This window comes from Patella vulgata, chromosome 7 (genome assembly GCF_932274485.2).
Source record: "Patella vulgata chromosome 7, xgPatVulg1.2, whole genome shotgun sequence".
NCBI lineage: Eukaryota > Metazoa > Mollusca > Gastropoda > Patellidae > Patella > Patella vulgata.
Window position 1 is genome coordinate 38,795,806 of NC_065885.2, and position 26,611 is coordinate 38,822,416.

General features: G+C 34.1%; 4 protein-coding genes across 4 annotated transcripts; all 4 read left to right on the forward strand.

Moving 5' to 3' along the window:
* Positions 1–7,704, forward strand: LOC126827356 (S-crystallin SL11). Its single transcript, XM_050556651.2, has 5 exons — positions 1–229; positions 884–976; positions 4,515–4,633; positions 4,826–4,930; positions 7,196–7,704. The coding sequence occupies exons 1-5, from the start codon at positions 97–99 to the stop codon at positions 7,346–7,348; spliced, it is 603 nt and encodes a 200-aa protein (XP_050412608.1). The 5' UTR covers positions 1–96; the 3' UTR covers positions 7,349–7,704.
* A 2,841-nt stretch (positions 7,705–10,545) lies between these two features.
* Positions 10,546–11,987, forward strand: LOC126827975 (uncharacterized). The gene is made up of 2 exons (XM_056102289.1): positions 10,546–11,368; positions 11,657–11,987. The coding sequence occupies exons 1-2, from the start codon at positions 10,695–10,697 to the stop codon at positions 11,979–11,981; spliced, it is 999 nt and encodes a 332-aa protein (XP_055958264.1). The 5' UTR covers positions 10,546–10,694; the 3' UTR covers positions 11,982–11,987.
* Positions 11,988–12,109: 122 nt separating this feature from the next.
* On the forward strand, positions 12,110–15,171 carry LOC130013683 (uncharacterized). The gene is made up of 2 exons (XM_056102568.1): positions 12,110–12,257; positions 13,832–15,171. Exon 2 carries the CDS (start codon positions 13,901–13,903, stop codon positions 14,828–14,830), a length of 930 nt encoding a protein of 309 aa, XP_055958543.1. The 5' UTR covers positions 12,110–12,257; positions 13,832–13,900; the 3' UTR covers positions 14,831–15,171.
* A 142-nt stretch (positions 15,172–15,313) lies between these two features.
* Positions 15,314–25,907, forward strand: LOC126827838 (glutathione S-transferase 1). The gene is made up of 6 exons (XM_050557403.2): positions 15,314–15,526; positions 22,813–23,101; positions 23,658–23,750; positions 24,410–24,528; positions 24,853–24,957; positions 25,755–25,907. The coding sequence occupies exons 2-6, from the start codon at positions 22,969–22,971 to the stop codon at positions 25,905–25,907; spliced, it is 603 nt and encodes a 200-aa protein (XP_050413360.1). The 5' UTR covers positions 15,314–15,526; positions 22,813–22,968.
* Positions 25,908–26,611: the final 704 nt, after the last annotated feature.

A 26,611-nucleotide genomic window follows, 5' to 3' on the forward strand; every position in this document is an offset into this window, starting at 1 on the left:
AACCGCATGCACGCATGGGTGATTTCATTCTCACCGGTATGGTATAGACCGAATTGATCTAGTTTTAGTTTGTTGAAGAAGAACATAAATACTATAATGCATGTTTACCGACTACATTACTTTCACTCTAGAGGCAGGGGCGAAGTAGCAAGACTGTTATTTCATGCTGCAGGTCAGCAATTTGATGACGTCAAGTACAACCAAGAAGGATGGCAGGCATTTAAGCCAAGTAAGTATAACACTAACAGAAGCATAACAAACCGAAGTAGGCAATCCGAATTGAACGTGCTTAAGAGCCTTAGGACTAGTTCCTTTCAAAATCCACGAAGTCCTCTTACCGTACCTATTAAAGTTCCGATACGCCCTTTTAAGCAGTAGGAATCACTTGCGAATAGGCCTACAATATTTTGAAAGATGCATCTCTGATCAGTGATAGGAATACCAGTCCATTAATGGTTTAATTCCGTTATTTACACAGGTATGTGAAATTGAAATTTCATCGACCTATGGCTATATGCTGCTCGTTATGTAATAAGCCCCGCGCTCATTTTGCTGTGGATGAACATAATTAATAGACCTATTTTAAAATCCAGTTGAATCCAAGGCGGGAGTTTATCTATGCAATAAGCCCACCGCCATTTTATTGTTCACGAAAATTTAATTATATATACGTCTTGTGAAATAATGTTCTATCCACCTCTGTTCTACTTCTATGGCCATCGTGAGTCCTTACCTTCTATTTTTAACCGTAATTCTTCTTTGATCGACAAAAAGAAGAGTCATTTCTCGCCACATCTAACATAAAATTATACTAATCCAACATTATTTCCAAATGGAATTTGGCGATTAATCAAAACATGTAAGTGTCCTTTTTTCTTTATAGAAACACCATTGGGACAGTTACCATGTTTAGAAATTGATGGAACTCTCTATGCACAATCCAATGCTATAAACAGTTATCTGGCAAAAGAATTGGGTTGGTATAATTTTTATTCTCTTGAAATAATAAGGATATATTATAGACTTGTCAGATTTAAGAAAGATTATCTGAAATATCTAAACCTTTTTGATTAAGACCGGTGGTCGGCAAGTCAACAACACCTGGTTGAATGAATGAAATGGGGTTTAACATCTTGCAGTTCTGCACAAACCGGGATAATGAAGACGGGGCATATGCGTCATATTCTGTGTGCTAGAAGGGATATTTTTCCCGGTCAGTAATTGAATTCAAACTGCCAGGGTTTCTTTTACGTGCACACCAACGTGTACACTGGACCTCGTTTTTTTGTCACACCCGCATGACTAGACGATTTTCTGGGCTCTCCGCCCTGCACAACTGACGTGTAATCTAGGAACACCGGGATCGAATCCCGGACCCCCTGGCTAGTGAGCCAGTGCCTTATTCACTGAACAACCGCGGCTCCTGACTGTATCTAAACTGCGATGCTTTTTATAGAATATAGTGTGACACCTGTTATGACGGGGGATTTGAGTCAAAAGTCAGTGCTATGTTGTTATGGGGCGCCGTTTGTAAATTAATTATTTAGCTTTTTATATAGCAAAAAACACTAGATTTAATTTAAATTTATATATATAGTTAAATCTTGACTTTTGTGCAAATTTTTCACTTTTAATATTTAAACTAAAAATACAACAAAAACTCAATATTGAACATAATATATATAAATATTTCTTGATTTGTCTCTATTTTCATATTTAACATTTAGCATTGAATATTAAGACCAAAACAAGAGATTTGATGATATATAAATATTTAGCTAAATATTTAGTTAAATGTTTAAACATTTAGCTAAATATATATTTAGTTAAATGTTAAAATATTTAGTTAAACATTTATATATTTAGTAAAACATTTATATATTTAGCTAAATAATGTATATTTAGCTAAATAATGTATATTTAGCAAAATATTTATATATTTAACTAAATAATTATATATTTAACTAAATAATTATATATTTAGCTAAACATATAGTTAAATTTACAAAGAGCAACCGTACCGCGCCGTTTGTAAAATAATTATTGTTCGTGGTCAGCTTTCATTTCTAATTGCTAGTAGGCCGATTGTGCCAAGGCTCACGTGTATATTTAGTTAAATATATATTTAGTTAAACATTTAGCTAAATAATATATATTTAGCTAAATAATATATATTTAGCTAAATAATATATATTTAGCAAAATATTTATATATTTAACTAAATAATTATATATTTAGCTAAATAATTATATATTTAGCTAAACATATAGTTAAATTTACAAAGAGCAACCGTACCGCGCCGTTTGTAAAATAATTATTGTTCGTGGTCAGCTTCCATTTCTAATTGCTAGTAGGCCGATTGTGCCAAGGCTCACGTGTCGGGTACACGTCATCATTTTATGCGCAGTTTTTTGTGTCGCTTACGATAATAGAAATATTGGCGGGACCACAAATATATATTTAGTTAAATATTTATACATTTAGCTAAACATATATATTTAGCATGATATTTATATATTGAGTTAACTGTTTATATATTATATAAATATATTTAGTTAAATGTTTATATATTTAGTTAAATGTTTATATATTTAGTTAAACGTTTATATATTTAACTAAATATATATATTTAGCTAAATGTTTATATATTTAGCTAAATGTTTATTTATTTAGCTAAATGTTTATATATTTAGCTAAATGTTTATATATTTAGCTAAATGTTTATATATTTAGCTAAATTAATATTTATATATTTAGCTAAATTAATATTTATATATTTAGCTAAATTAATATTTATATATTTAGCTAAATGTTTATATATTTAGCTAAATATTTAACTTTAGATTTTTCAGTGATTTAGTATTTAGCATTTATACCTACGAAAAACAGCACCTTTAGCTATATATTTAACTAAGCGATGTGAAATCAAGATATAACATTTAAAGTTTTTCATAGACCAAAAACTCGACTTTTAGCTACAATATTTTTTGATATTTACATATATGCCATTTTTGTTCTAATATTTATCTAAATATATATATTCGGAGTTAAATCTAATGTTTTTTGCTATAAACAAAATTAAATAATTATTTTACAAACGGCGCCCCATATGTTGTTAGTGCTTTTACATCTACAATGTTGCAAATGTTGAATGTAATGTGTAAATTGGAGGACGTTAAATTTAACAAAATATTGTAATACTGACAAATACATCGTGTAAATTGACATCTACGTTTTGTCATTAAACATTTCACATTAGACATTTCAAAATTTCCACAACACGCCTAACTCCATCTACCCAGATCTTTAAACATTGAACTCTCACATCTTCTCATATGACACGCGCACTATGTATCGTACCGTTCAACATTTCACTTTTACATCGTAACACAGAACTCACGACATGAAATTAGCCAGTATGAAAATAATATCAGACGGTACCTATTTTTAATCACGTGACATCTCGCGTGAAGAAAACATAATTTTGCAGCAGGGAATTTCCCCCGGCATGAGACCTGCAACCGGGTGTTGATTTCATGATTTTTTTTCTACATAAAGAAAGAAATGTAAAATATCTCGGCTTCCACATATAACACGAAGAATTTTACTCTGAAGTCGCCAGGGTTTTGTGTGAACGTGTGCGACAGTCCATGAGCAATGTGGACATAGAAAGTTGCCACAACAACCATCCTTCCCTTCATGAGAAGTATATACAATACAAAATATAATAGCCCAACAAATAAAAGGAGAAGAATGAACAATGGCCCATGGATGGGTATTATATAATTTATAAACAGGATAGCATTATAATGCAAAAGATGACAGCACCAAAAAGAGACAGCATAGGTACCGTGTGAACTAATTTGCATACTGGCTAATTTCATTACTTGTTCTGTGTTACGATACACAAGATATATGTCGAAGGGTACAATACATAGGGCGAGTGTCAAATGAGAAGATGTCAGAGTTCAGTGTTTAAAGTTGTGGGTAGATGGACTTCGGCTTATTGTGAAATGTTTAATGACAAAAAGTAGATGTCATTTTACACGATGTATTTGTCAGTATTACAGGATTTTTTACTTTTGACTTAGTCAAATTTACACATTACATTCAACATTTGCAACATTGGACATGTAATAGCACTAACAACATAGCACTGACTTTTGACTCAAATCCCCCGTCATAACCTGTAGCTAGTCAACTACATTTAAACTGGTGGCGTTTATTGTGTGATTTACCTACTTGTGGGCCCTAAGCCAAACTCATCAGTGGGCCCCAAAATGGCCCCATACTCATGACCCTATAATTATTCCATGGGGGCACTTAAGGTTTTGAATATATTATATCATGGACCGTATAATACAATGTTTATATATTATTAAATACCCGTTGTACACTTGAAACAAGATACACTAGCACGCTGTGCGACTGCGGACTATAAATTCGGCCCCCGTTGTGCCTACAGCTCATTTTAGCAGGGAATTAGGATGGCTTAGAGTTTATTCTATTTTCAGGATTTTATGGCAATGGAAATACTGATGCATTAAAAGTAGACGTGATTGTTGGTGTCATTGGTGATTTAATTCCAATTCTGATCAGAATATTTTTCTTAGAGCAAGATGAAACTAAAAAGGTAATATATAAGGGAAACACATATTGTTGAAATAAGCAAAAAATAAAAACGGCCCGATAAGGAGGAGCCCATAATAACAATATAGGCCTATCATAATAGCATATGATAATAACGGAGTTCATGTTTAAGCACTATGATTTTCTATTGTGATGCTTTAAATCTAATTATAAACAGTCAATATTTTTTTTTCAGAAAGAGCTTCTTAATAAATTGGTCACTGAAGACACTCCTAAATTTTTCACCAATCTTGAAACAATTTTAAAAGCTAACAGGAATGGCTATTTCGTTGGTGATTCGGTAAGGGTTATTGTCTGATCTGTCATAGTAACTCTTTCTGCTTACTCTTCTAGAATATCTGATACCACTTGTTATTTGTGTAGCTAACAAATATTAAGTTGTATTTTTGTGTTATACGAGTTTGAATCTCTTTGATTTGGGTTTAAAAAATGCAAGTGTTGATTTGAGTTTAAGCCGCAGTTTCAGGTACATTTTGGTTAAGAGAATTGGCTATTTCTTTGTGAAAGCCCCTGGGGCTGACTCACTAACCGGGAGTTCCGGGGTTCGATTTAGTTATTGGCCTAGAAAGTTCCTCAGGGTGTTTCAGCATGGTTTCCCTTGTCAGTGATGCATTAAAACGACACCTCCCACATCATATCATACAAACATCTCTCATATGTTAAACAAGCGGCTGTCATGTAAGATACGCCTACATTTTGCAAGAGATGAACAGAGACCAAGCTAAAACAAAAAGCGATTTTTCGTACAATCAGGGGCAATAATCCAGGAAGTTTCTTCATCATAATCGGATAAAAATTGTAACCTCTTAGAATGTCCACAAGCCAAAAACGTGACTTTTTGTACAATCAGGGGCCATAATCCACGAAGTTACGTTCTGATACATGCCAATATCGAAAGGAACCGAGATCTTTGGGATATATATCTATATTTCAAGTTTCGTCAAAATCAGATAAAAACTGTGGGCGTTTAAAAACGAAAACCGCAATATCATATGCTATCTCATGTCTTTAATCTGACCTCATACATTTGCATGATTATCTCTCATATGCAGGGCCGGATTAAGACCCACAGAGGCCCTAAGCACAATGCCATAAAACATTTTGGTGTCCTCATATTGAAATTCAAAATATAAACCACAAACAACCGCCAAACACGTGATTAAAGTTTTTCTGGGATTTTATACACATCATTATTAATTGCGATAAAACAGATAACAGTACGGAAAAACAAAATGAAAAACTGACCGAAAGACTTTAATTAATTTTAAAATTAAACATTTTAAATTTGGCATCTAACAAAGCAGACATTATGTAGTGCCCTCATTACCATGATGCTCTGGGCACATGCTTAATGGTTAATCCAGCACTGCTCATATGTATGTATCTACACGATTATCTCTTATACTGCATGTACAATTGTCAGGGTATCACTAACTGGCAACCCGACTGTTATCTGCCAGCTTATTGTGTGCCAGCTTAAGTGAGGGAGCAGTTGTTATTTATTGATCAAATGGTTAGGCGGTTTTGGGAAAATTGAGGGGTGTCAACGTACAAAAGACTCTGCAAATAAACGGCAGAAAAAGATGACAGAAAATAATTAAGAATTTACTTAGGCCTCAATATGTATGGTAAATGTACAGTAAGTAATGATAAATCCATTCTGAAAAATGGACCCTCCCACAATGTAGCTAAGTTGACAGACATCGCGTCTAACAACAGCTTACTTATAGCTATAGGTATCCCCGGCGAATACAAAGTTTTGAGAGGGAATTGAAGCAAATTTTTGATAGATTGGTCACTTTGAATATGTGTTTAGTCCAAATATATCATCAAATCACAAAGTTTGTACGCGGGAATGTATCTTTAATAAGAACGATTTTTAAATTTTAGCACAAAAGGCTCATGGACCTGAGATACACCGCTGCACATAAAGCAGCATGTATACTTAAAGGGCCATCATTTTTGTAGTTATTCTTTGATTTTGATTTTCTTTCACCGGTATGTTGCCAGAACATATTATGGGAAGCATATAAAAAGGACCTTTTTGTGATACCTGAATGTAGGGCGAAAGTTATTTTTGGTCTTTCTCTCCCTTTCCCTTTTCCCCCTTTTGCATGGCAATTTTTGTTGACTTTTTGGTGTAGAATCGAAGAAAAGGGTTTGAAAATACATTTTCTGCCAGGTTTTGGTGAATATTCAGGATTTTGGAAAGGATACAAGAGTCGAGAGGTTGAAATGTAGGGCTGAAAATTGCATGTTTACTTGTCTCTACTTCCAGCTTGTGTATCTCAAGTTTTTCATGGTGAACCTCATAATGCTTTTGGGCAAGAGTTTGCCACATGTTCCTCCATCTGTGGCAGAAAGAGTTCTACCCAACGAAAATTTGGGAAAAAAGTTAGAGCCGGTCTAAGAGACGAGAATTAACATTAAAGTCAATTGGGAAATCACCTTCCAGCCAGAACACCATTGCCTTTAATAATCGCGTTCAATAACTTAAAAACTTTATACTAATTGGCAAGTTTGACAATGTTGTTCTATATTTTAGTTGACTCTAGCAGATATTGCGGTTTATGACATCACAGATCCTTTACTTCAACAAAAAGAAGATCTACTTTCATCGTTCTCATTAATACAAGAAAACAGAAAAAAGGTGGAATCCAACCCAGGTCTCGCCAGTTATCTTAAAACTAGAAAATAAAATATATCTCCGGATAACCCCAGCCAATAGACACTATCGATAATTGCGTAAAATCCGAGTTGTATTTAGTTATACGTGTATAATGATTTGTGATAAAAAGATCATAAACACACATATTGTTGAGTTTAGTTCAAGGGCATAGACCTACCCAATTTATGTTTCGTTCGAATCAATGTCGTACTTAAGGTAATTCCAAACTTCTGATATAGATAAATGGTTGTTGTCCGAGAAACTACACATGAACACGTGCACTGAAAGGCGGGAAAGTTAAAGCGTTTATACAATTTGGACTTATGCTGTAATGGTTAGTCTTTTGGAATTACACAGCCCCTTTAGACGCGCAAGTTAAACTGATTTAAAAACCTAGGTGATCGTTTAACCAGGTTAATTTGTCGTCTGAACGCAAGAGTGGGACAAATGAGTTGCCTCAGTACTGGGCACGCGCGAAGTCAGTTACCTTCTGGCAAAAGGATGACATGTTGCCATGCGTAATTAAAAGACCGAAATCGCCATTCTCTGGCACCTAGATAAGGACACAAAATGGGTTGCAACGCATATAATAATGTAACATGAATGTATATATAAACTGATTTACATTCAATCGTTTCTGTTTTTACTGTAATTTCTAATCAGTTATATATGTGCGGCGAAATGCGCGAAGCCTCCAAATTGAATGACATTCTTTGGCGTCTGATTATTATTATTATTATTATTGCGTCATATTTATAGTGCGCCCTTTCATATAACATTTTCAGGGGCACTTTACAAAGTGACAATGTAATCATAAATAAACAACAAGATTGTGGACAGTTAAAAGCCTGATTAAATAAATGCTTTTTTAAGTTGTTTTTTTTTTAAAAGAATTTAGAGATGTACAACATCTTAAACTAAATTGTAGATTATTCCACAAAACAGGTGCTTGATAACTAAAAGAGCGCTGATCACAAGAGACTAATGTAGTTGAACAGTTTTGGGAGTTTAATAACTTTTTTTTTATCTAAGTTAAAACTATATTTATAATTTCAGTTAACTCTAGCCGATATCGCTGTATTTAATGTCACCGACCTCTTGTTGAATTCGAAAGATGATATTCTCTCACCATTTCCGCTGATACAATCCAGTCGTAAAAAGTGGAATCTTTCCCGGCACTCAAATCTTACTTGAAAAGTAGAAAATAAATAATTAACAAATATGAAATCAGCAATAATCAGTCACCATAATATATATATATATATATATATATATATATATATATATATATATATATATATTCGAAATAAAGATGTTATAGGAAAAAAAACCTAGGATTTTGCGAGTACTTTCCACTTTATTAAGCTTCTTCAGGCAAATTTTACCAATTCCAACAATTGATGTGACGTAATAACGTCATGATTACAACAATGAACTATAATGGCTATAATAAGCACGATAAGATAATATTGCATACATTATGTATCATTAACAAAATTATTAATTAAACATTTATATTTTACCCAAAACTCAACACCTTGAATTAAGCAATGGTTTGAATTTTTCAATAAAATATGATTCCTTTGCTTCTAACAGATCGTTGTTTTTGCTGTTTAATTGATATAACGGAAAGACATTAAAATTGCATTTGCCACAAACATCGAGGTGTCGGCTCAGGGGTATCATCCTGTATAGCGGATTAAGAATATGTTGTCGATGGAGGTTCATTCTTAATCTAAGCATATTTATGGTCTTTCCGATATATCTACCCTTACAGCCCGGACAAATTATTACATATATAATGTAATCGGATTTACAAGACATTGGTTGTTTTACATGAAATGTAAAATTGTCCATGATATTTATGGATGAACCTTCAATTATGATTGAACACGTTTTACATTTGGATTCATTACACTTATTAACTGTTGGTATGATTTTAGTTGATTCGAATTTTGATGAGATTAGTAATTTAGCCAGGCTTTGAGGTTGCTTTAAACTATTTATTATTTTTGCCTTATTTAATATATCATCCATAATCGGGCTATTTTTAAGAATATGGAGATTATTATTAATTATAGATTTACCATCTTCTTGTGATGGGTTGAAAGTAGTTACTAAAGCAACTTCTTCGTGACTCTTTGTTTCACAAATCGTTTTTGGACACCTTAATTTGCTCTGATCTAAACTTAAAGCTTTTCGGATGGCATCATCTACTAGCTTTGCCGGGTAGTGTTGCTTTTTTAGAAAACCTTTAAGCCCATTAAGGCGTATTTGTTTGATATCCGATTGTGAAACTATGGTGCACACGCGTCTAGCTAAATTATACGGAATATTACGTTTGATATGAGAAGGATGGCATGAATTAAAATTGAGATACTGATGTGTGTCTGTCGGTTTATAATACATATCAGTTTCAATTTGACCATTCGGTAAAATGTTCACCGTGACATCGAGAAAGTTTAGTTTTACTTTACTAGATTCAACAGTGAATTTAATATCGACATCTAGGCTATTCAAGAGATCGTGGAGTTTGGTGATCGCTGTATCTTCTATATTAAGGACGCACCAACAATCATCCAGAAATCGTTTCCACGATTGCTTAATCATGTCGCTAAAAGTTTTATCGAAGGTTGTGGGTATTTTCTCATACCAAATTTCTTCGAGGTAACCTAATGTTAATGTTGCGTATGTCGGACCAACTTTTGTACCCATAGCAACTCCTTTAATTTGTGAGAAATAATGGGTATCGAAGAAAAATATGTTATTTGAAATTACTAAATTTAGAGCGCCAATTATAAATCGTTTAGAAAAACGATCTGGGATACTATCGGGGTATGTATCTATCCAATATTCGATAGCTTTTATTCCCAGATCTTTACTGAAGTTATTATATAGATTTACTACATCAAAGCTTATTAATGTACTACCAGGTTCTACCTGCTTAGGTAAATGATGAAGGAAATCTATATCATCGCGGAGAAAGGTTTTGACTTTAGAACATAGTGGTTTCAGAATGATATCAATGAAGTTGCTAAGTCTTTGGGTACTACTATTTGGTCCGCCTACTATTGGCCTGAACGTTAGGTCACCTGGACATTTTATATTTACAACTTCATGATTAGTTCGTTTTACAGCATCTTGAATTAGCCTAAATTGTCTGTTATATACTTTGTAGTTTCACAACAATTTGTGAACTATTTACGTGTACTGACAAATAATTTTGTTGGTAAACTGTATCAGAATATTAACAGTTGTTATCGTGTATTTTAAATCCACATGAAGATATTATTTACGATACTCAACTAAACTAAAGTCTAAAACGGATTTTTTGCTCGAGTCGGACACGGAAAACACGTGCTTCGATGGATTCAGTATGACCGATTTGACTCAACGCGTTGTCACTAATAAACCTGAGAAAAAGGGTAAAACTCCCAGCAATGGTAAACAAGTGGGAAAAGGTTCCAAGAAATCTTGCAAAAAGTTGCAAACGGCTACGAATGATTTACCCATAGCGGGGACGTCGACAGAAAAAGAGTCTGCTCCGGGTCCAAAAGTAGGTTCTGATTTAGTGAACGACGTCAGCGCCTCTATAGTAAACATTGACGGCCATGTGTCTTCAAAACGGAATGAAACTAATGTGACTGATAATATTTATCAAAATATGTTTGTGGAAATGACTGAGATGATTTCAAATCAAAACAATCTGTTTACTCAACTTATCAAGTCCAGGAACCAAAGTCAAAGTGGGCTTATTGAGGATTTGGAGTCGCCACCTGTATCGCCTTCAATCTCTGATCAAAATCAGGACACTGTCGACGAAGTTGATATTTGCACACAAATTGATAACGTTCTCATGGACACTGCTCCGGAGGCTGGGACAACGGATGTCTTGTTACAGGATATACAACAGTTATATGCCGATGATTCGGATTGTGGACCCGATATCAATCAGAAGGTAGCAGATTTAATCAATAATCTGTTGTGTCCAAAAATTCCAGATTCTAAATTAAATAAAACTGGAGAAGAATATAAAAGACCTCAAGAATTGTATGATGATGGTTACGCCTCGGGTTAATGCCGAAATTTGGGCAGAAGTTCAACCGAATCACCGTTCTTCTGATATAAAGTTTCAGAAAATTCAAGATCGATTAACTAAGGGACTGGTACCTTTAACGACACTTGTTAACGACTTGAATATCATGAGAAAATCACCTAATCTTCAGTTTGATTCTGAGGAAATGGGAAAAATGATTCGGAAGTTGTGTGATAGTCTGGCTTTTTTAGCAGCAGCCCATTTTGAAATTTCAATGAAGAGACGTGAAATTTAAAATCAAGTAACCTCAACAACAAAATCATGTCTAGACTTTGTTCGGTCTCTAACAGAGTCACTCAGAATCTTTTTGGAGATGATCTTCCGAAGTCGATCAAGGATATCAGTGAAGTCAGTCGTGTTGGCCAAAATGTTCAACCACGAAGATTACCATTTAATGCTAGACGTCCTTTTCCTTATCAAAGATCTTATAATAGTCAACAGATTAATTATAAGAATTCTTATAAGAATCCTGCTAGTACTGGAACCAGTCACAGATATGGCTTAAGTGGTCAGATGTCAAAAAACTTCTATCCAGGGAGGGGACGAAGTCGGAAGAAACCAAACTAACACAGGAATCGGTTAGTAAAATTTCTAATAAATTTAATATCATTGACATAGATTATCTCAAAGATTTAGCCTCAAAATTTAAGGGAGGTAATTTGGCTACGAAACTTCCATTTCGGAAGTCATTAACTACAGATGAATTTATTTTGGCAGTTATTCAAGGTTATTCTTTAGAATTTGATCAAGCCCCTAGTCAATATTGTATACCTAAACCATATGTTCTTTCTTTGCAGGAAGAGCAGAATGTTTCTCAAGCAGTTGAAAAACTAGAAAATAAAGGTATTATATCTGCTTGTTTACATGAACCTGATGAGTTCATTTCTAATATTTTTGTTACACCTAAACAGGATGGATCATTCAGATTGATATTAAAATTGAAGCAATTTAATAAAGAGATCACCTATCACCATTTTAAAATGGAGTCCCTAGAAAATGCAATCAATTTGATGTTGCCTAATTGTTATATGGCAAGCATTGATTTTACAGATGCTTATTATTCTATAAATATTAATCCTTTACACCGAAAGTATTTACGTTTTATCTGGCAAAATCGTTTATACGAATTTAACGCTTTGCCACAGGGTTTAACGTCTTCTCCACGAATTTTCACTAAAATCACTAAGCCATTATTTGCATCTTTACGACTAAAAGGTCATCATAATTGTTCATACATTGGTGATTCTTTTCTTATGGGTGATACCTATGAAAGTTGTTATGCAAATATTCTGGATACTGTAGATTATGCGATTAAAGCAGGTTTCATAGTACATCCAAACAAATCTGTTTTGCAACCAAAACAATCCATCATTTATCTGGGTTTTGTTTTAAACTCTGTATCTATGACAGTATCTATATCGAGTTATAAAGCCAATAAAATTGAATTGGCTTGTTCTAAATTATTACAATTAGCTAAACCTAGTATCCGACAAGTAGCTGAAGTTGTTGGTATGATGGTAGCTTCTTTTCCTGGTAATGCTTTAGGACCATTATATTATAGACTTCTTGATAATTTAAAAAATCAATGTCTAAAAACTTGTAAAGGAGATTTCGATTTCACAATGGTTATCTCTGATTTATGTAAACAAGATTTAAATTGGTGGATACATAATATTGGACAGGCCACCAAGTCGATCATGCATGTAGACCCCATTCGTACTTATACTTCGGATGCAAGTAAAAAAGGGTGGGGGGGCACATTTGACACAGCTTGTACATCGGGTATATGGAGCAGTATTGAACATGAGCTCCATATAAATACATTGGAGTTACTAGCTGCACTCTATACTATTCAGTCTTTTTCATCAGATTTATCAGATTGTCATGTGCACATTTTGGTTGACAATACTACAGCTGTGGCTTATATTAACAACATGGGAGGCACATCTATATCTTGTAATGCAGTTGCAAGGCGCATATGAATGTGGTGTTTGAAACGAAATATTTGGTTGTCTGCTGCTTTCTTACCTGGTAAAGAAAATGTTCAGGCAGATCGACTAAGTCGACTTAACCATGATAATGTAGAATGGAAACTAAATAGCAATATATTTCTACAACTTTCAGATATGTGGGGTATACCAGATATTGATTTATTTGCTTCCAGACTGAATAATCAAACCCCTGTTTATGTTTCCTGGAATCCTGATCCATCGGCTATTTCTGTCGATGCTTTTCACATTAAATGGCATCATAACCTCAATTATGCCTTTCCTCCCTTTGTTTTGATAGGTAGAGTCTTGCAAAAGGTTCAGTTGGATAAAGTAAACATGTTAATTATAGTTCTTTTTTGGACTACTCAATCCTGGTTTACATCCTTAATGCATATGCTAATTGACTGTCCTTTTTTTAATTTTTAGAGAAAGAACAACTTTGACTCATCCAACCAAAAGTTTTATGGTTCATCTACCCAAACTCAGACTGCTGGCATGTTTGATTTCAGGCAAGCAACACGAAAGCGAGAATTTTCGGATGAGGTTAACAACGTCTTGTTGCACTCATGGCGACCACAAACTATTAAACAATATGATGTATACCTCAAGAAGTGGTTCACTTTTACAAATCAAAGGAGTGTCAATTCATTTTCACCCTCTGTGGGAAATGTGTTAGAATTTCTATATCAATTATTCGATTCAGGATATTCTTATAGTGCCTTGAACTCTGCTCGATCAACATTATCCAGTTTCATCACATTTGACAACCAACCGTTGGGATGTAATCCATGTATTGTGCGGTTTCTTAGAGGATGTTTTAATCTTCGACCATCCCTTCCTAGAACTAATGTGACTTGGGATGTGGACAGAGTATTAAGTTATTTGAAGAATTTGTATCCGCTTTGTGACTTAACTCTTAAAGATTTGACATTGAAATGTGTATCGCTATTAGCGATTGTTAGTGGTCAGCGTATGCAATCTTTATTTTACATTGATGTGCGTAATATTGAAATATTGTTTGATAGGTTAAAAATACGTTTTGGAGATCTACTTAAAACTAGTAGACCAAACTTTCATCAGAAGGAACTGTGTTTTGAATCATACACAGATAAACGATTATGCATTGTGACTACCTTTCAGGAATATATTAAGAGAACTGAAACACTGAGATCATCTGGGACTCAATTGTTCATTAGTTACACGAAGCCTTATTCATCGGTGACACGTTCAACCATCGCTAGATGGGTCAAAGTGGTACTTTTTAATTCAGGCATTGACATGTGTTTATTTACACCACATAGTGTTCGTGGTGCATCTACCTCAGCTGCTCATCGGAAAAGAGTTCCATTGGCCACAATTTTGGAGACTGCTGGATGGAGTAACAGTAAAACTTTTGCTAGGTTTTACAACAAACCTATTCATTGAGGATAACAGTGTGTATTCTAATCTTATATTGGACAGCTCAAAATAGGGCAGTGTTTTATTTGTGATAGTTCAAGTGGTAAACTATGGCAAACTGTTACTAGTATAACTATTGTGAAGGTGACAAACTTCATAGATTGAAAACATTTTAGATTAACTCTTCATGTACAAGTCAAATGGACTTTAAACATGTTCCAAAAGGTTTAAGGAAATATTATAAAACAACAGGATTATGCTAAAGGTTGATAACATGACTGTAATGAGAATCATAAACACTGAGTTGATGATATTTTTTCTAGTAGTTTAAATATGTAAGTGCTAGTAATAAAAGTTGGAAAATTGAATTAGTGATCTTTTCTTACTTATATATGTTTTTGCATCGGATGACTACTGTCTTTGAAATCTCATGTGATTCCAAGTGACGTAAATAGTATAAACAGAATTTAAAAATTAAATGAGCTTACCTGTGAGTGAAATTTGATTGTAATTCTGTTTTACTATTTATGGAACGGAGGGATCACATGCCCACCCTGAATTTTGGGTTTGTGTTTTGAGATATCTTGTTGCCCACCCAGGACTTGGAAATTTCCATTATTCATCCTCCTTTGAAGTATGACCAGAGCATGCGCAAAGCACTCTCATGTGATCCCTCCGTTAAATAAATAGTAAAACAGAATTACAATCAAATTTCACTTACAGGTAAGCTCATTTAATTTTTAAATTATTTGATAAGGGACTAAAATTCACCCCAACACCTTCAAATGATAGCTGCTTACTCCAGTCTGAACTAACACAATTTTGTAGAAAACTGCGCCTCAGACATCATTTCTACAGAGAGGATGATTCTCGACCCCCAGAACCCGAAAGCCTGGCTCGAAACAAATCTACTTTTACACCAAAATCAGGAAAAGATGTACAGTTAGATAAATTTATAACAACTATAGCCACTCATAAAATTCAATCAAAACCTACCATTAAAAATCTAAATAAAGGTGAATTGAAAGCTCTCAATAATCTGAGAAATAATCAAAACATAATTATCAAACAAGCAGATAAAGGAGGAGCTATAGTCGTTATGGATAAGTCATTCTATCAAGAAAATATATTCAAAATGCTCCAAAACACGGAATATTATGCGCCATCAACCATCAAAGAAAACAACAACGTCATAGTAAATATGAGAACATTTGTGTCTTGCTACACCGGAATGCTGTTAAAGGAGGAACAAGAATATCTTATGAACTTCGATCCAAGCATTGCATACTTTTATGGATTGCCGAAAGTACACAAAAGTAGGCTAATTCAAGATGCTGTAAGACGAACTAATCATGAAGTTGTAAATATAAAATGTCCAGGTGACCTAACGTTTCGGCCAATAGTAGGCGGACCAAATAGTAGTACCCAAAGACTTAGCAACTTCATTGATATCATTCTGAAACCACTATGTTCTAAAGTCAAAAGCTTTCTCCGCGATGATATAGATTTCCTTCATCATTTACCTAAGCAGGTAGAACCTTGTAGTACATTAATAAGCTTTGATGTAGTAAATCTATATAATAACATCAGTAAAGATCTGGGAATAAAAGCTATCGAATATTGGATAGATACATACCCCGATAGTATCCCAGATCGTTTTTCTAAACGATTTATAATTGGCGCTCTAAATTTAGTAATTTCAAATAACATATTTTTCTTCGATACCCATTATTTCTCACAAATTAAAGGAGTTGCTATGGGTACAAAAGTTGGTCCGACATACGCAACATTAACATTAGGTTACCTCGAAGAAATTTGGTATGAGAAAATACCCACAACCTTCGATAAAACTTTTAGCGACATGATTAAGCAATCGTGGAAACGATTTCTGGATGATTGTTGGTGCGTCCTTAATATAGAAGATACAGCGATCACCAAACTCCACGATCTCTTGAATAGCCTAGATGTCGATATTAAATTCACTGTTGAATCTAGTAAAGTAAAACTAAACTTTCTCGATGTCACGGTGAACATTTTACCGAATGGTCAAATTGAAACTGATATGTATTATAAACCGACAGACACACATCAGTATCTCAATTTTAATTCATGCCATCCTTCTCATATCAAACGTAATATTCCGTATAATTTAGCTAGACGCGTGTGCACCATAGTTTCACAATCGGATATCAAACAAATACGCCTTAATGGGCTTAAAGGTTTTCTAAAAAAAGCAACACTACCCGGCAAAGCTAGTAGATGATGCCATCCGAAAAGCTTTAAGTTTAGATCAGAGCAAATTAAGGTGTCCAAAAACGATTTGTGAAACAAAGAGTCACGAAGAAGTTGCTTTAGTAACTACTTTCAACCCATCACAAGAAGATGGTAAATCTATAATTAATAATAATCTCCATATTCTTAAAAATAGCCCGATTATGGATGATATATTAAATAAGGCAAAAATAATAAATAGTTTAAAGCAACCTCAAAGCCTGGCTAAATTACTAATCTCATCAAAATTCGAATCAACTAAAATCATACCAACAGTTAATAAGTATAATGAATCCAAATGTAAAACGTGTTCAATCATAATTGAAGGTTCATCCATAAATATCACGGACAATTTTACATTTCATGTAAAACAACCAATGTCTTGTAAATCCGATTACATTATATATGTAATAATTTGTCCGGGCTGTAAGGGTAGATATATCGGAAAGACCATAAATATGCTTAGATTAAGAATGAACCTCCATCGACAACATATTCTTAATCCGCTATACAGGATGATACCCCTGAGCCGACACCTCGATGTTTGTGGCAAATGCAATTTTAATGTCTTTCCGTTATATCAATTAAACAGCAAAAACAACGATCTGTTAGAAGCAAAGGAATCATATTTTATTGAAAAATTCAAACCATTGCTTAATTCAAGGTGTTGATTTTTGTGTAAAATATAAATGTTTAATTAATAATTTTGTTAATGATACATAATGTATGCAATATTATCTTATCGTGCTTATTATAGCCATTATAGTTCATTGTTGTAACCATGACGTTATTACGTCACATCAATTGTTGGAATTGGTAAAATTTGCCTGAAGAAGCTTAATAAAGCGAAAAGTACTCGCAAAAACCTAGTTTTTTTTCCTACAACATCTTTATTTCGAATATCTAACACCTAAGAGTAGCTTTAACTATAACCTTTTATTATATATATATATATATATATATATATATATATATATATATATATATATATATATATATATAGTTTATTTATATTGTTGTTTACATATTGAGTGGTGTTATAATTATGTCAGCGTATAATACATTATTCGTATCAATGGCCTATTTTTACAAAGGACCAGGGCCCTGTTTCACAAAAACTTAAATCTCCTTAAAAATCGTCTTAAACTAAAATTCCATCCATACTTAAGATGCATGCGTTTCACAAAACTATTTTAAGCATTTTAGATAAAACTACGAAAGCCCAGAAGGCTCATTCCAAATTACAAATTCCAGATTCCAAATTACAAATTCCAAATTTGCTGCTGGAGCAAAAAAAAAAAATGTCAATCCTAGGATACCGAGTAGCAGAGTAGCTCACTGCAGAGGAACTATGCCCCAAACTTTTCAGGGGATCACGTGGCTAAGTGGGTAGGACGCTAGTCTGGAGGTCGGGTGTTCGATCCAGATTTTCCGGCGTGGTTCCCCCTTGTCAGTGATGCAGGACGGAGGGCCTGACAAGGACAGCTGTCTAGTCCTTCGGATGAGACGAAAACCCGAGATCCCGTGTATACATTGGAATGCACGTAAAAGATCCCTTGGCAGATGGAATTCGATATAAAAGAAGGCGATAGTGCCGCTGCCCGGGCAAAATTTCCCTCATAGCACACTGTATGGCGTATGTCCGTCTTCATTAGCCCAGTATAGGAGCAGAACAGTAGGACGTTAAACCCCATTTCATTTCATTTCCAAACTTTTCACATCTGCCGAAGCAAACCCGAACTGGAATATTATACTCTAACTGATTAGTCAAAAGCAAAAACCTGATCCGATAAGTCGGATCAGATTTGGAATTTGGAATTAAGCATTTGGAATTTGGAATTTGGAATCTGAAATTTGGAATCTGAAATTTGGAATCTGGAATTTAGAATTTGGAATCTGGAATTTGGAATTTGGAATTTGGAATCCAGTAATTTGGAACGGGTATTTATCCGGCCCAGATAGGTAAACTAGAAGTAATTAGTTGTGTAAAATGACAATTCATATAAATTCTAATTTGTTTAATTGAGTGTGTGTGTGTGTGGGGGGGGGGGGGCTACCAATTTGCTATTTCATCAGTAAGACATGAATTTGGAATTTCGCATTTGGAATTTGGAATGAGCCTTCTGGGCATTCGTATAAAACCTACTAAAATAATATTGTAAGTTAAAATTGTATCTTACCTTAAAATAGTGGCGTTTCACAAAACTATTTTAGGGACAATTTTAACTAAAATCAATTTTAACTTAGGACATCCGTCACCCTCTCCTAACTTAAAATCACGACTTTAACAAACATTGATTAGAGCTACGTTGTTAGATCTATTGTTACATATAGATATATTTGGAATAATGATAATATTGCCAATGACCCGGGTCATATAATTTAAACATACTATCATTTACAAAAATAATTTTCATTCATTTTCTTTTCATTGCATGGGAAATATATAGCTGCGGCCCAACCGTTTATTTTAGTGTAAGGTAATATAAGCAATTAGATGACGCCCTAAATTAAAACCCCAAGAACAAAAAAACCCTCAAAACCCCAGTAAACAAAACTCTTTGTTACTATTTTATATATTACCATATGATTCAAGTATAAATTATACTATTTTCAAATAATTAATAGACACCAAAAAAGCCTAAAACAAAATCTGAACTCACTTCATATCTAATGACATTGAAAGAAGAGCGCTCTTATCTATAAAAAAAATTGACAATTTCTTGGTATTAGAAGGCCTACAGGCCTATAATACTAGTCATGCCAAATGAACGTTTTTGGGGTTATGTTGATTTGTATAAAATGATAAATTAATAATCTCAAATGTATTTATTGAAAAATGTTATACGTCTTTTTGAAATTAGATTTTAATATCATAAATTTATTTTTATTTCTTAATGAAGGCTTTCGTTAATAAGACAGCACAAATTAGAGAAGTTTTAGGAGCCAAAGACATTTTATTTTGGGAAAAAATCATTTTAATTGTGTAAGATTGAATGGGTATTATCCAATAAGGAGTGTGGCACTTCAAAGTATTTTTAAAACAGTATGGGATGACATTTTAAATATAGGCATCGGAACATTGGCTATAATTGGTCGATTACTTTCAAAGTTGTTAAATACTTTTAAAATTCGACAACATTTGGTCGTTTGAGTTACAAATATCATATTTCATATGTTTGTGACAATTCCCAATTGTTTCTGTTATTCAAAATACCATAAAACTACGAAATTCAAGCGATTTATTCGATCCCTGCATTGGCCGAGAAAGTTCATCCAGATTTTCCGGCGTGGTTCCCCCTTGTCAGTGATGCAGGACGGAGGGCCTGACAAGGATAGCTGTCTAGTCCTTCGGATGAGACGAAAAACCGAGGTCCCGTGTATACATTGGAATGCACGTAAAAGATCCCTTGGCAGTTGGAATTCGATATAAGAGTAGGCCGTAGTGCCGCTGTCCGGGCAAAATTTCCCTCATAGCACACTGTATGGCGTATGCCCGTCTTCATTAGCCCAGGTTAGGAGCAGAACAGTAGGACGTTAAACTCCATTTCATTTCATTTCATTTTTCAAGCGATTTAAAGATACATTATGGGAGATTAGATAAAGAGCTGGCAGTTCTCACTATAATAGTTAAAAATAGATACTGTAAAGGGAATTTGCTGAAAATTACAGTCAAATTGATCCACTATGAACCAAGATTTTAGCGATTGAATTTTCGGCCTACCCTCGATCATCATTACTAAAGTCGGTAGGATAAAAAACATAGTCTCGATTATCCATTTCATGATTTAATTATGAATGGAAGTCGAACAGCAAATCGGAACCTAATCCAATAAACATCGCAGTCTAGCGATGCCATCGAGAGTTGATTATGGTCTGGATAAGTTAATTAACGTCTAATTAATAATTGAGATCACATTTCAGGCCTAAAGAAAGACCTGCAATAGGCAGATTTAGCGATTACATAATGTATGTTTAATATAGTTTATCGATACACACATTATTTACATTGAAGCCTGCGATTAAATCAAATGCCGAAGTCACGAAGTAAATGCCAAGTTCAAGGCCAACCCACCGATACATTTCGAAACGAATAATACACTACGACTGCCTGACCATGTGCAAACATTGCTACAACGTATGAAACTCTGCCCATTGGTATTGTACCCATCAGTTCAACCTGTCAACAGTTTTCAGTTTCGAAGCGTATTTGCGTACACCGTAAGTGCCGGCATCGGAAATGTGCACTGCGCGAACACAAGCAATTTAAACTAAAATCTATTAAAACTGGGCCCTGTTTCTCGAAATCTTAATTAAAGATAAAATCCAAATTTTAGTAGATGCTACAATTTTGATTGGCTAAGCACTACAATCAGTCTAATATTATCCAACCAAATTACTAAAATTTGGATTTTATCTTAGTTAACATTTCGTGAAACAGGCCCCAGGGCCCAGCACCGCTAGTCCGACAATCATTTGTCCAATACATTGATATTTGTATTATGGCAAGTCGGAAAACATTATCATGATAAACAATGTATTTTGAAAATTTTTTAAGTCAAGACAACTGATTGTTTTTATAATTTTATTAAATCTATTTGTACCCAATATTAAAGTTTTACAATCGATTTTGGTTAGTGTGTTTTGGTTTCATCCTAAATATATAATATCAATCTGTTTCTCAGAGAATTACGAGTCTTCTAATATCTCTGTAAAAGATGACTGCCTTTAACACATGCCGTCACAGTACGCGGCGTCAATCATTGACTAAATGGCGCGTGCATTTTTTACATAAGACGTTACTGCTTCGGACAGAATGCCGCCTTTTAGTCAATAGGAAATAATTTTTACCTACAAATACGTCAAACGTCTTTAATTATTTTTCTAATACATCCAAAAAATGTTTTAGAATTTAATTTTTCGGTGGAAAAAAGTTAATATTTGAGACTCATTAAATCGCATTGATGTCATCCTTATCAGTGATTGTAGCAGCCTAGCGAATATTCACTGCTGATCAGTGTCATATAATATAAGTATGCCTAATGTAACAGTACTGACAGTGTTTTAGTAAATATTGAACTTTGTTAATATAATTGTGGACCATCAAGAATGTTAAGACTTTAGAATTACAATTTATTGCCCTTCTGACTGGCCTTTTAAACCTGGAGTTAGCAACCCAATGTAGCCTATGTCAGGGTTGTGAACTCATCAAAATGATATCTGATCACCATCTGATCTCAGGTGTTCCAGATAGTAAGCATACCGTGACACGTGTAGCTGAACGATAGTTTGGGTATGGTTTTAAGAAGAAGACATTTCACGTCCAAAGTACAATTACAATTGAAGTCCTGGAAAGAGAGTATAAGCGAGAGTGCAATCTGTAAAGTTTCAACTATTAATGCGACATGAAGTAAAGTTCAACGTTTATGAAAACATACTTTTATTTCCAATTCCAATGTTAAAGGGGAGGGGGGGGGGTGCACGCGAACGTGAACAACGCAGCGCCCCGTTTTGCATCACTCACTAAGGGAAACCACGCCGGAATATCGCTGTCTCGATCTGCACCGGGAGCGAACCAGCGCCTTGCTCACTGACATGGTTGACGTACAGAGAGAGGTGCGAAGGTAAGAAGAAAATAGAAACTGGATCATAATAGAAATCATCATTATTCCTCGATTCCGCGATCTAACCCTTTCTCATTCTCATTTCCGCCACTATTTTTTTTATCTTTGTTTAAGGTTGATACAATACGACATATCAAGGTATCCAGGTTACCACATTCCATCCATGGTTTAGATATATAAAGACATCTATGATAACAAATTCGTGCATGAAAGGAAAATAGAGCCTATATTATTTAGTACATACATAGTTATGGTCATGTAAGATACAAAATGCCCAACTATCGTCTGCATTATTTTGACGTACGAGGTCGCGGTGAAATTATCCGACTTCTCTTCAACGCTGCTGGACAAAAGTTTGAGGATGTTAGATACACTAAGGAAACCTGGCCCTTATTTAAACCGTGTAAGTATAAAATCTTATTTGGGCTAGGGAATGTACATCGCCGTCATGTTGCACATGTCTGACTCAATGGTTGAACAGTCATAACGTAAAAACAGCTGTTCTTTTAGTAACCGTCAAAGCTGATTTTATTTGTAAAAGTATGAATTTATGTAAGACTTCGTTAAATATATCATTCAATTATTCTAAATTCACTAATTATTGAATGGTTAATCGGCATATAAAGGCGATTTCAATTTCCTTGTCGATACAGTTGCCGGCTTCTTATTTAGAGGGTGTGTGGGAGTGTTTCTTAGCTATTTTGCTAAACTGTAGGGTTTGTGTGGACTGTCTTGCTCGAGGGTCAGATTAGAAAATTGAAATTGCCAAGACGCAGCGATTTCAGAATTTGTCCACCTGTGTTTTATAACTGTATAAATGGCTTACATGTACTCTAACCCATATAAACCAATTGAGGAATTCCTTTATCATTTCTTAATTTCGTCTGTTTCGCCTCTTGATAAAAATTGTATTTCTTCTACTTAAACTATTTTTGGACATCATTATGTATTTTTTTCAGCAACGCCTTTAGGCCAGTTACCATGTCTTGAAGTAGACGGTACCCTTTATCCACAGTCTGGCGCAATTTACTCTTATTTAGCAAGAGAATTCGGTGAGTTTGGCTTTTCTGTTTTGCCTTGTTTCCTGTTAAAATAAAGTCTAGATTACAAACTACCACAAATGTATGGTGGCCTTTTAGTGCCATAAGTTCATTTATACATTTACCTCATATTATGAGAAATCGCAGTGAAAACTATGATAAATTTTTAAAAAAACATGAAAAATCTTTTCTCTGCGGTGTAAACATTTTCTCCACCGCCAAGAAAAGTTTTACACCACGGAGAAAAGTTTTTTTTATGTTTTTTTGATTTATCTTAGTTTTCACTGCGATTTCTCATATACGAGGTAAATTTCAAGAAAAATGTAAAATTCAACGTATGGCCACGGTACAACTGATTGGGTGAACGATATAAAATAGGAAATATAGTTTAAAGTTTAACCAAAGTAGTATAGACCATTCTCTGTAAGTAAGCATGAAGGCAGGTTGATCGGCATAAAGATCCAAACTGGCAGTATGTGTATATTGATCTGATATGATGTTCTCGTACTGGAGTTCAGTATGATTAAACGTATATCTATAATTCGTTCCGTTTCATACTTCACTTACGAATAAATGTTAACATAAACGGCTTTTCGTGAATAGATCGGCAATGTATCCAATATAATGGTTATGGTTTTGTTGGTTAATTGAAAAATTTATTTTTATTTCAGGGTTATACGGGAAAAATAACATGGAGATTTTTAAAGTTGATATAGTAATGAATATTATAAATGACCTGATGCCATTTATTGTCAGTGTTTTTGTCGAGGAAAAAGACGAAGAAAAAAAGGTAACGTCTATTTGTAATATGTGTACGGTGTACGACCATTCGAGATTGGTTTATATATTATTGAATCTCTTTGATTAACCAATAAGACAGTATAGTTTCCAGTTCTGTAAGTAAGTACACTCGAATGCATTTTGAGTATTTACGATAAAACAAAATGTAGCCTAAATTATGTATTGGTCACACAGTAAATCGTAAATCAACAATATGTGATTATGATTTTGGTTTTAATCACCTTAGAGACTGCCATATCTAAATTATAGTACAATCCAAAGGAGAATAAATTCAACTGAGATACAGTTTATGTATTTAATTTTGCTGTTTCAGAAAACCCTGTTGGAAAAATTACTGAACGATGATGCACCAAAATATCTCGCCCAGCTAGAACACGTGGCTTTACAAAATGGTGGTGCTTACTTCGTTGGAAATTCAGTAAGTGTTCAAAATAGACGTGGGTGGTGGTGACCTAAAGGGCATTGTTAGTAATCAGAATTTGGTGTCAGAGTATAAATTCGGGACAATTGTTTACGGTTTTTTTGATCATAAAACTGAAAATTGCATTCTTTTTTAAACGTGGAATGGTAACAAAACAGAACCTATTAAAGATGGTTTAAGAGCTAAATATTTAGATATTTATTCACATGGCAAGCCTATAATCAATTCTCAAGACCATCGGATGGCCGAGACGTAAATGGATTGAAACCCCATCGCCATTAAATTTAAAAATGGATAATCTAGACTTAGTCCCCATTGTCAAGTACCGCTGCTACGATAATGCACAATCAATGCCACATCTTCAAACACTGTTAAGATTTCTCAGATTATTATTAAATTTTCAATATATTATTTTTCATTGTCTATTTTTGAACTGTTATAGCATGAATGTTCAACTCTTTATCTAAATCTTACAAAATGCATGTTTAATAGCAAGGAATGTCGTAAACGAGGTAGAGTCGTGTCTAGAGAACACTCACACCAATGATATTTTCAAGGTTAATACATAAGTTCACATAGATAACAAATTGAAGGTTATATTAAAGAGGTGCTATCACTTTTACCAAGAAAATAAATGTAATTAACTTACAAAATAACCCTAGGCTCGCCTAATGACTTACTTATGGTAAAATATGTTGTCGGAGCATTTGTTAAACTACGGAAAATTTACTAAAACATTTGTACGAGACGGTTTAAATCTGAAAGCTATAATGCCACATTAAACTGTTTTTCAGTTAACCCTTGCTGACCTGGCTGTATTTGATTTAACAGATAACTTATTACAGTTTAAGCCAGATATTCTCTCAACGTTTCCACTTATTGTAAACAACCGAAAAGTTGTGGAAACAAGTCCAGCATTAGCAAGTTATCTTAAAACAAGAAAATAAAACAGTTTACTTGTATGAAATAAACTTGTCAATGTTTTCATTTTGTATGGATTATTGGTTTTGAGTCCTACTAAATATAATCACCGACAAGAACCGACAACGGCTTAGGTCAATGTCCCACAAGTATTGCGAAATAAAAGTGAGACCTGCAAGGAAAGATAATGTTATAGATATGTATACTCTACACATCATATCCCAAAAAAAAAAAATGATTATGGACAAAATTATGGATAAGTGAAATTGACGGGGATTAGTAAGACCATTTTTTGCAAGATTTCAATTATCCATAATTTTATCAATTTTTATATGAAACAATTTAAGTAGAATATACTTATCATTAACATAAATTTTCTTGTTGAAAAGTTTTCGCAATATTTTGGGCGCTATTAACAAAACACACCTGTCGCTAACTTTTCGCAATACTTAAGAGCCATTACACGAGAAAACCATGCAGAAGGTTCGAAGGTGGGGGTCGGCCGATTGAGTTCATATTTACAGGGTTTGGTCGACCCATCGAGCGTACTCCACAACCAAAATCGCCGATTTTAGAAATCAACCGTTTCTGAGATACAGCCCGATTACGTTTTTCGGCTAATTTTCGCCATTTTCCCGTCAAATTTCGACCATTTTTGTAGCATTGCTATAGCCGTTAATCGACCAATGGCGAACTAAGTTTTGGTTGGTGATTATAGTCCGGGTCTCAC

Excerpts from the sequence above, each read along its gene's own strand:
- LOC130013683 (XM_056102568.1), top strand. The coding sequence starts at position 13,901 with ATGTTTGATTTCAGGCAAGCAACACGAAAGCGAGAATTTTCGGATGAG.
- LOC126827356 (XM_050556651.2), top strand. The coding sequence starts at position 97 with ATGCATGTTTACCGACTACATTACTTTCACTCTAGAGGCAGGGGCGAA. Across the intron at positions 4,634-4,825 it reads AGCAAGATGAAACTAAAAAG|AAAGAGCTTCTTAATAAATT; the intron begins GTAATATATAAG and ends TTTTTTTTTCAG. Across the intron at positions 4,931-7,195 it reads GCTATTTCGTTGGTGATTCG|TTGACTCTAGCAGATATTGC; the intron begins GTAAGGGTTATT and ends TCTATATTTTAG.
- LOC126827975 (XM_056102289.1), top strand. The coding sequence starts at position 10,695 with ATGACCGATTTGACTCAACGCGTTGTCACTAATAAACCTGAGAAAAAG. Across the intron at positions 11,369-11,656 it reads TATAAAAGACCTCAAGAATT|TAACCTCAACAACAAAATCA; the intron begins GTATGATGATGG and ends TTTAAAATCAAG.
- LOC126827838 (XM_050557403.2), top strand. The coding sequence starts at position 22,969 with ATGCCCAACTATCGTCTGCATTATTTTGACGTACGAGGTCGCGGTGAA. Across the intron at positions 24,529-24,852 it reads AAAAAGACGAAGAAAAAAAG|AAAACCCTGTTGGAAAAATT; the intron begins GTAACGTCTATT and ends TTGCTGTTTCAG. Across the intron at positions 24,958-25,754 it reads CTTACTTCGTTGGAAATTCA|TTAACCCTTGCTGACCTGGC; the intron begins GTAAGTGTTCAA and ends ACTGTTTTTCAG.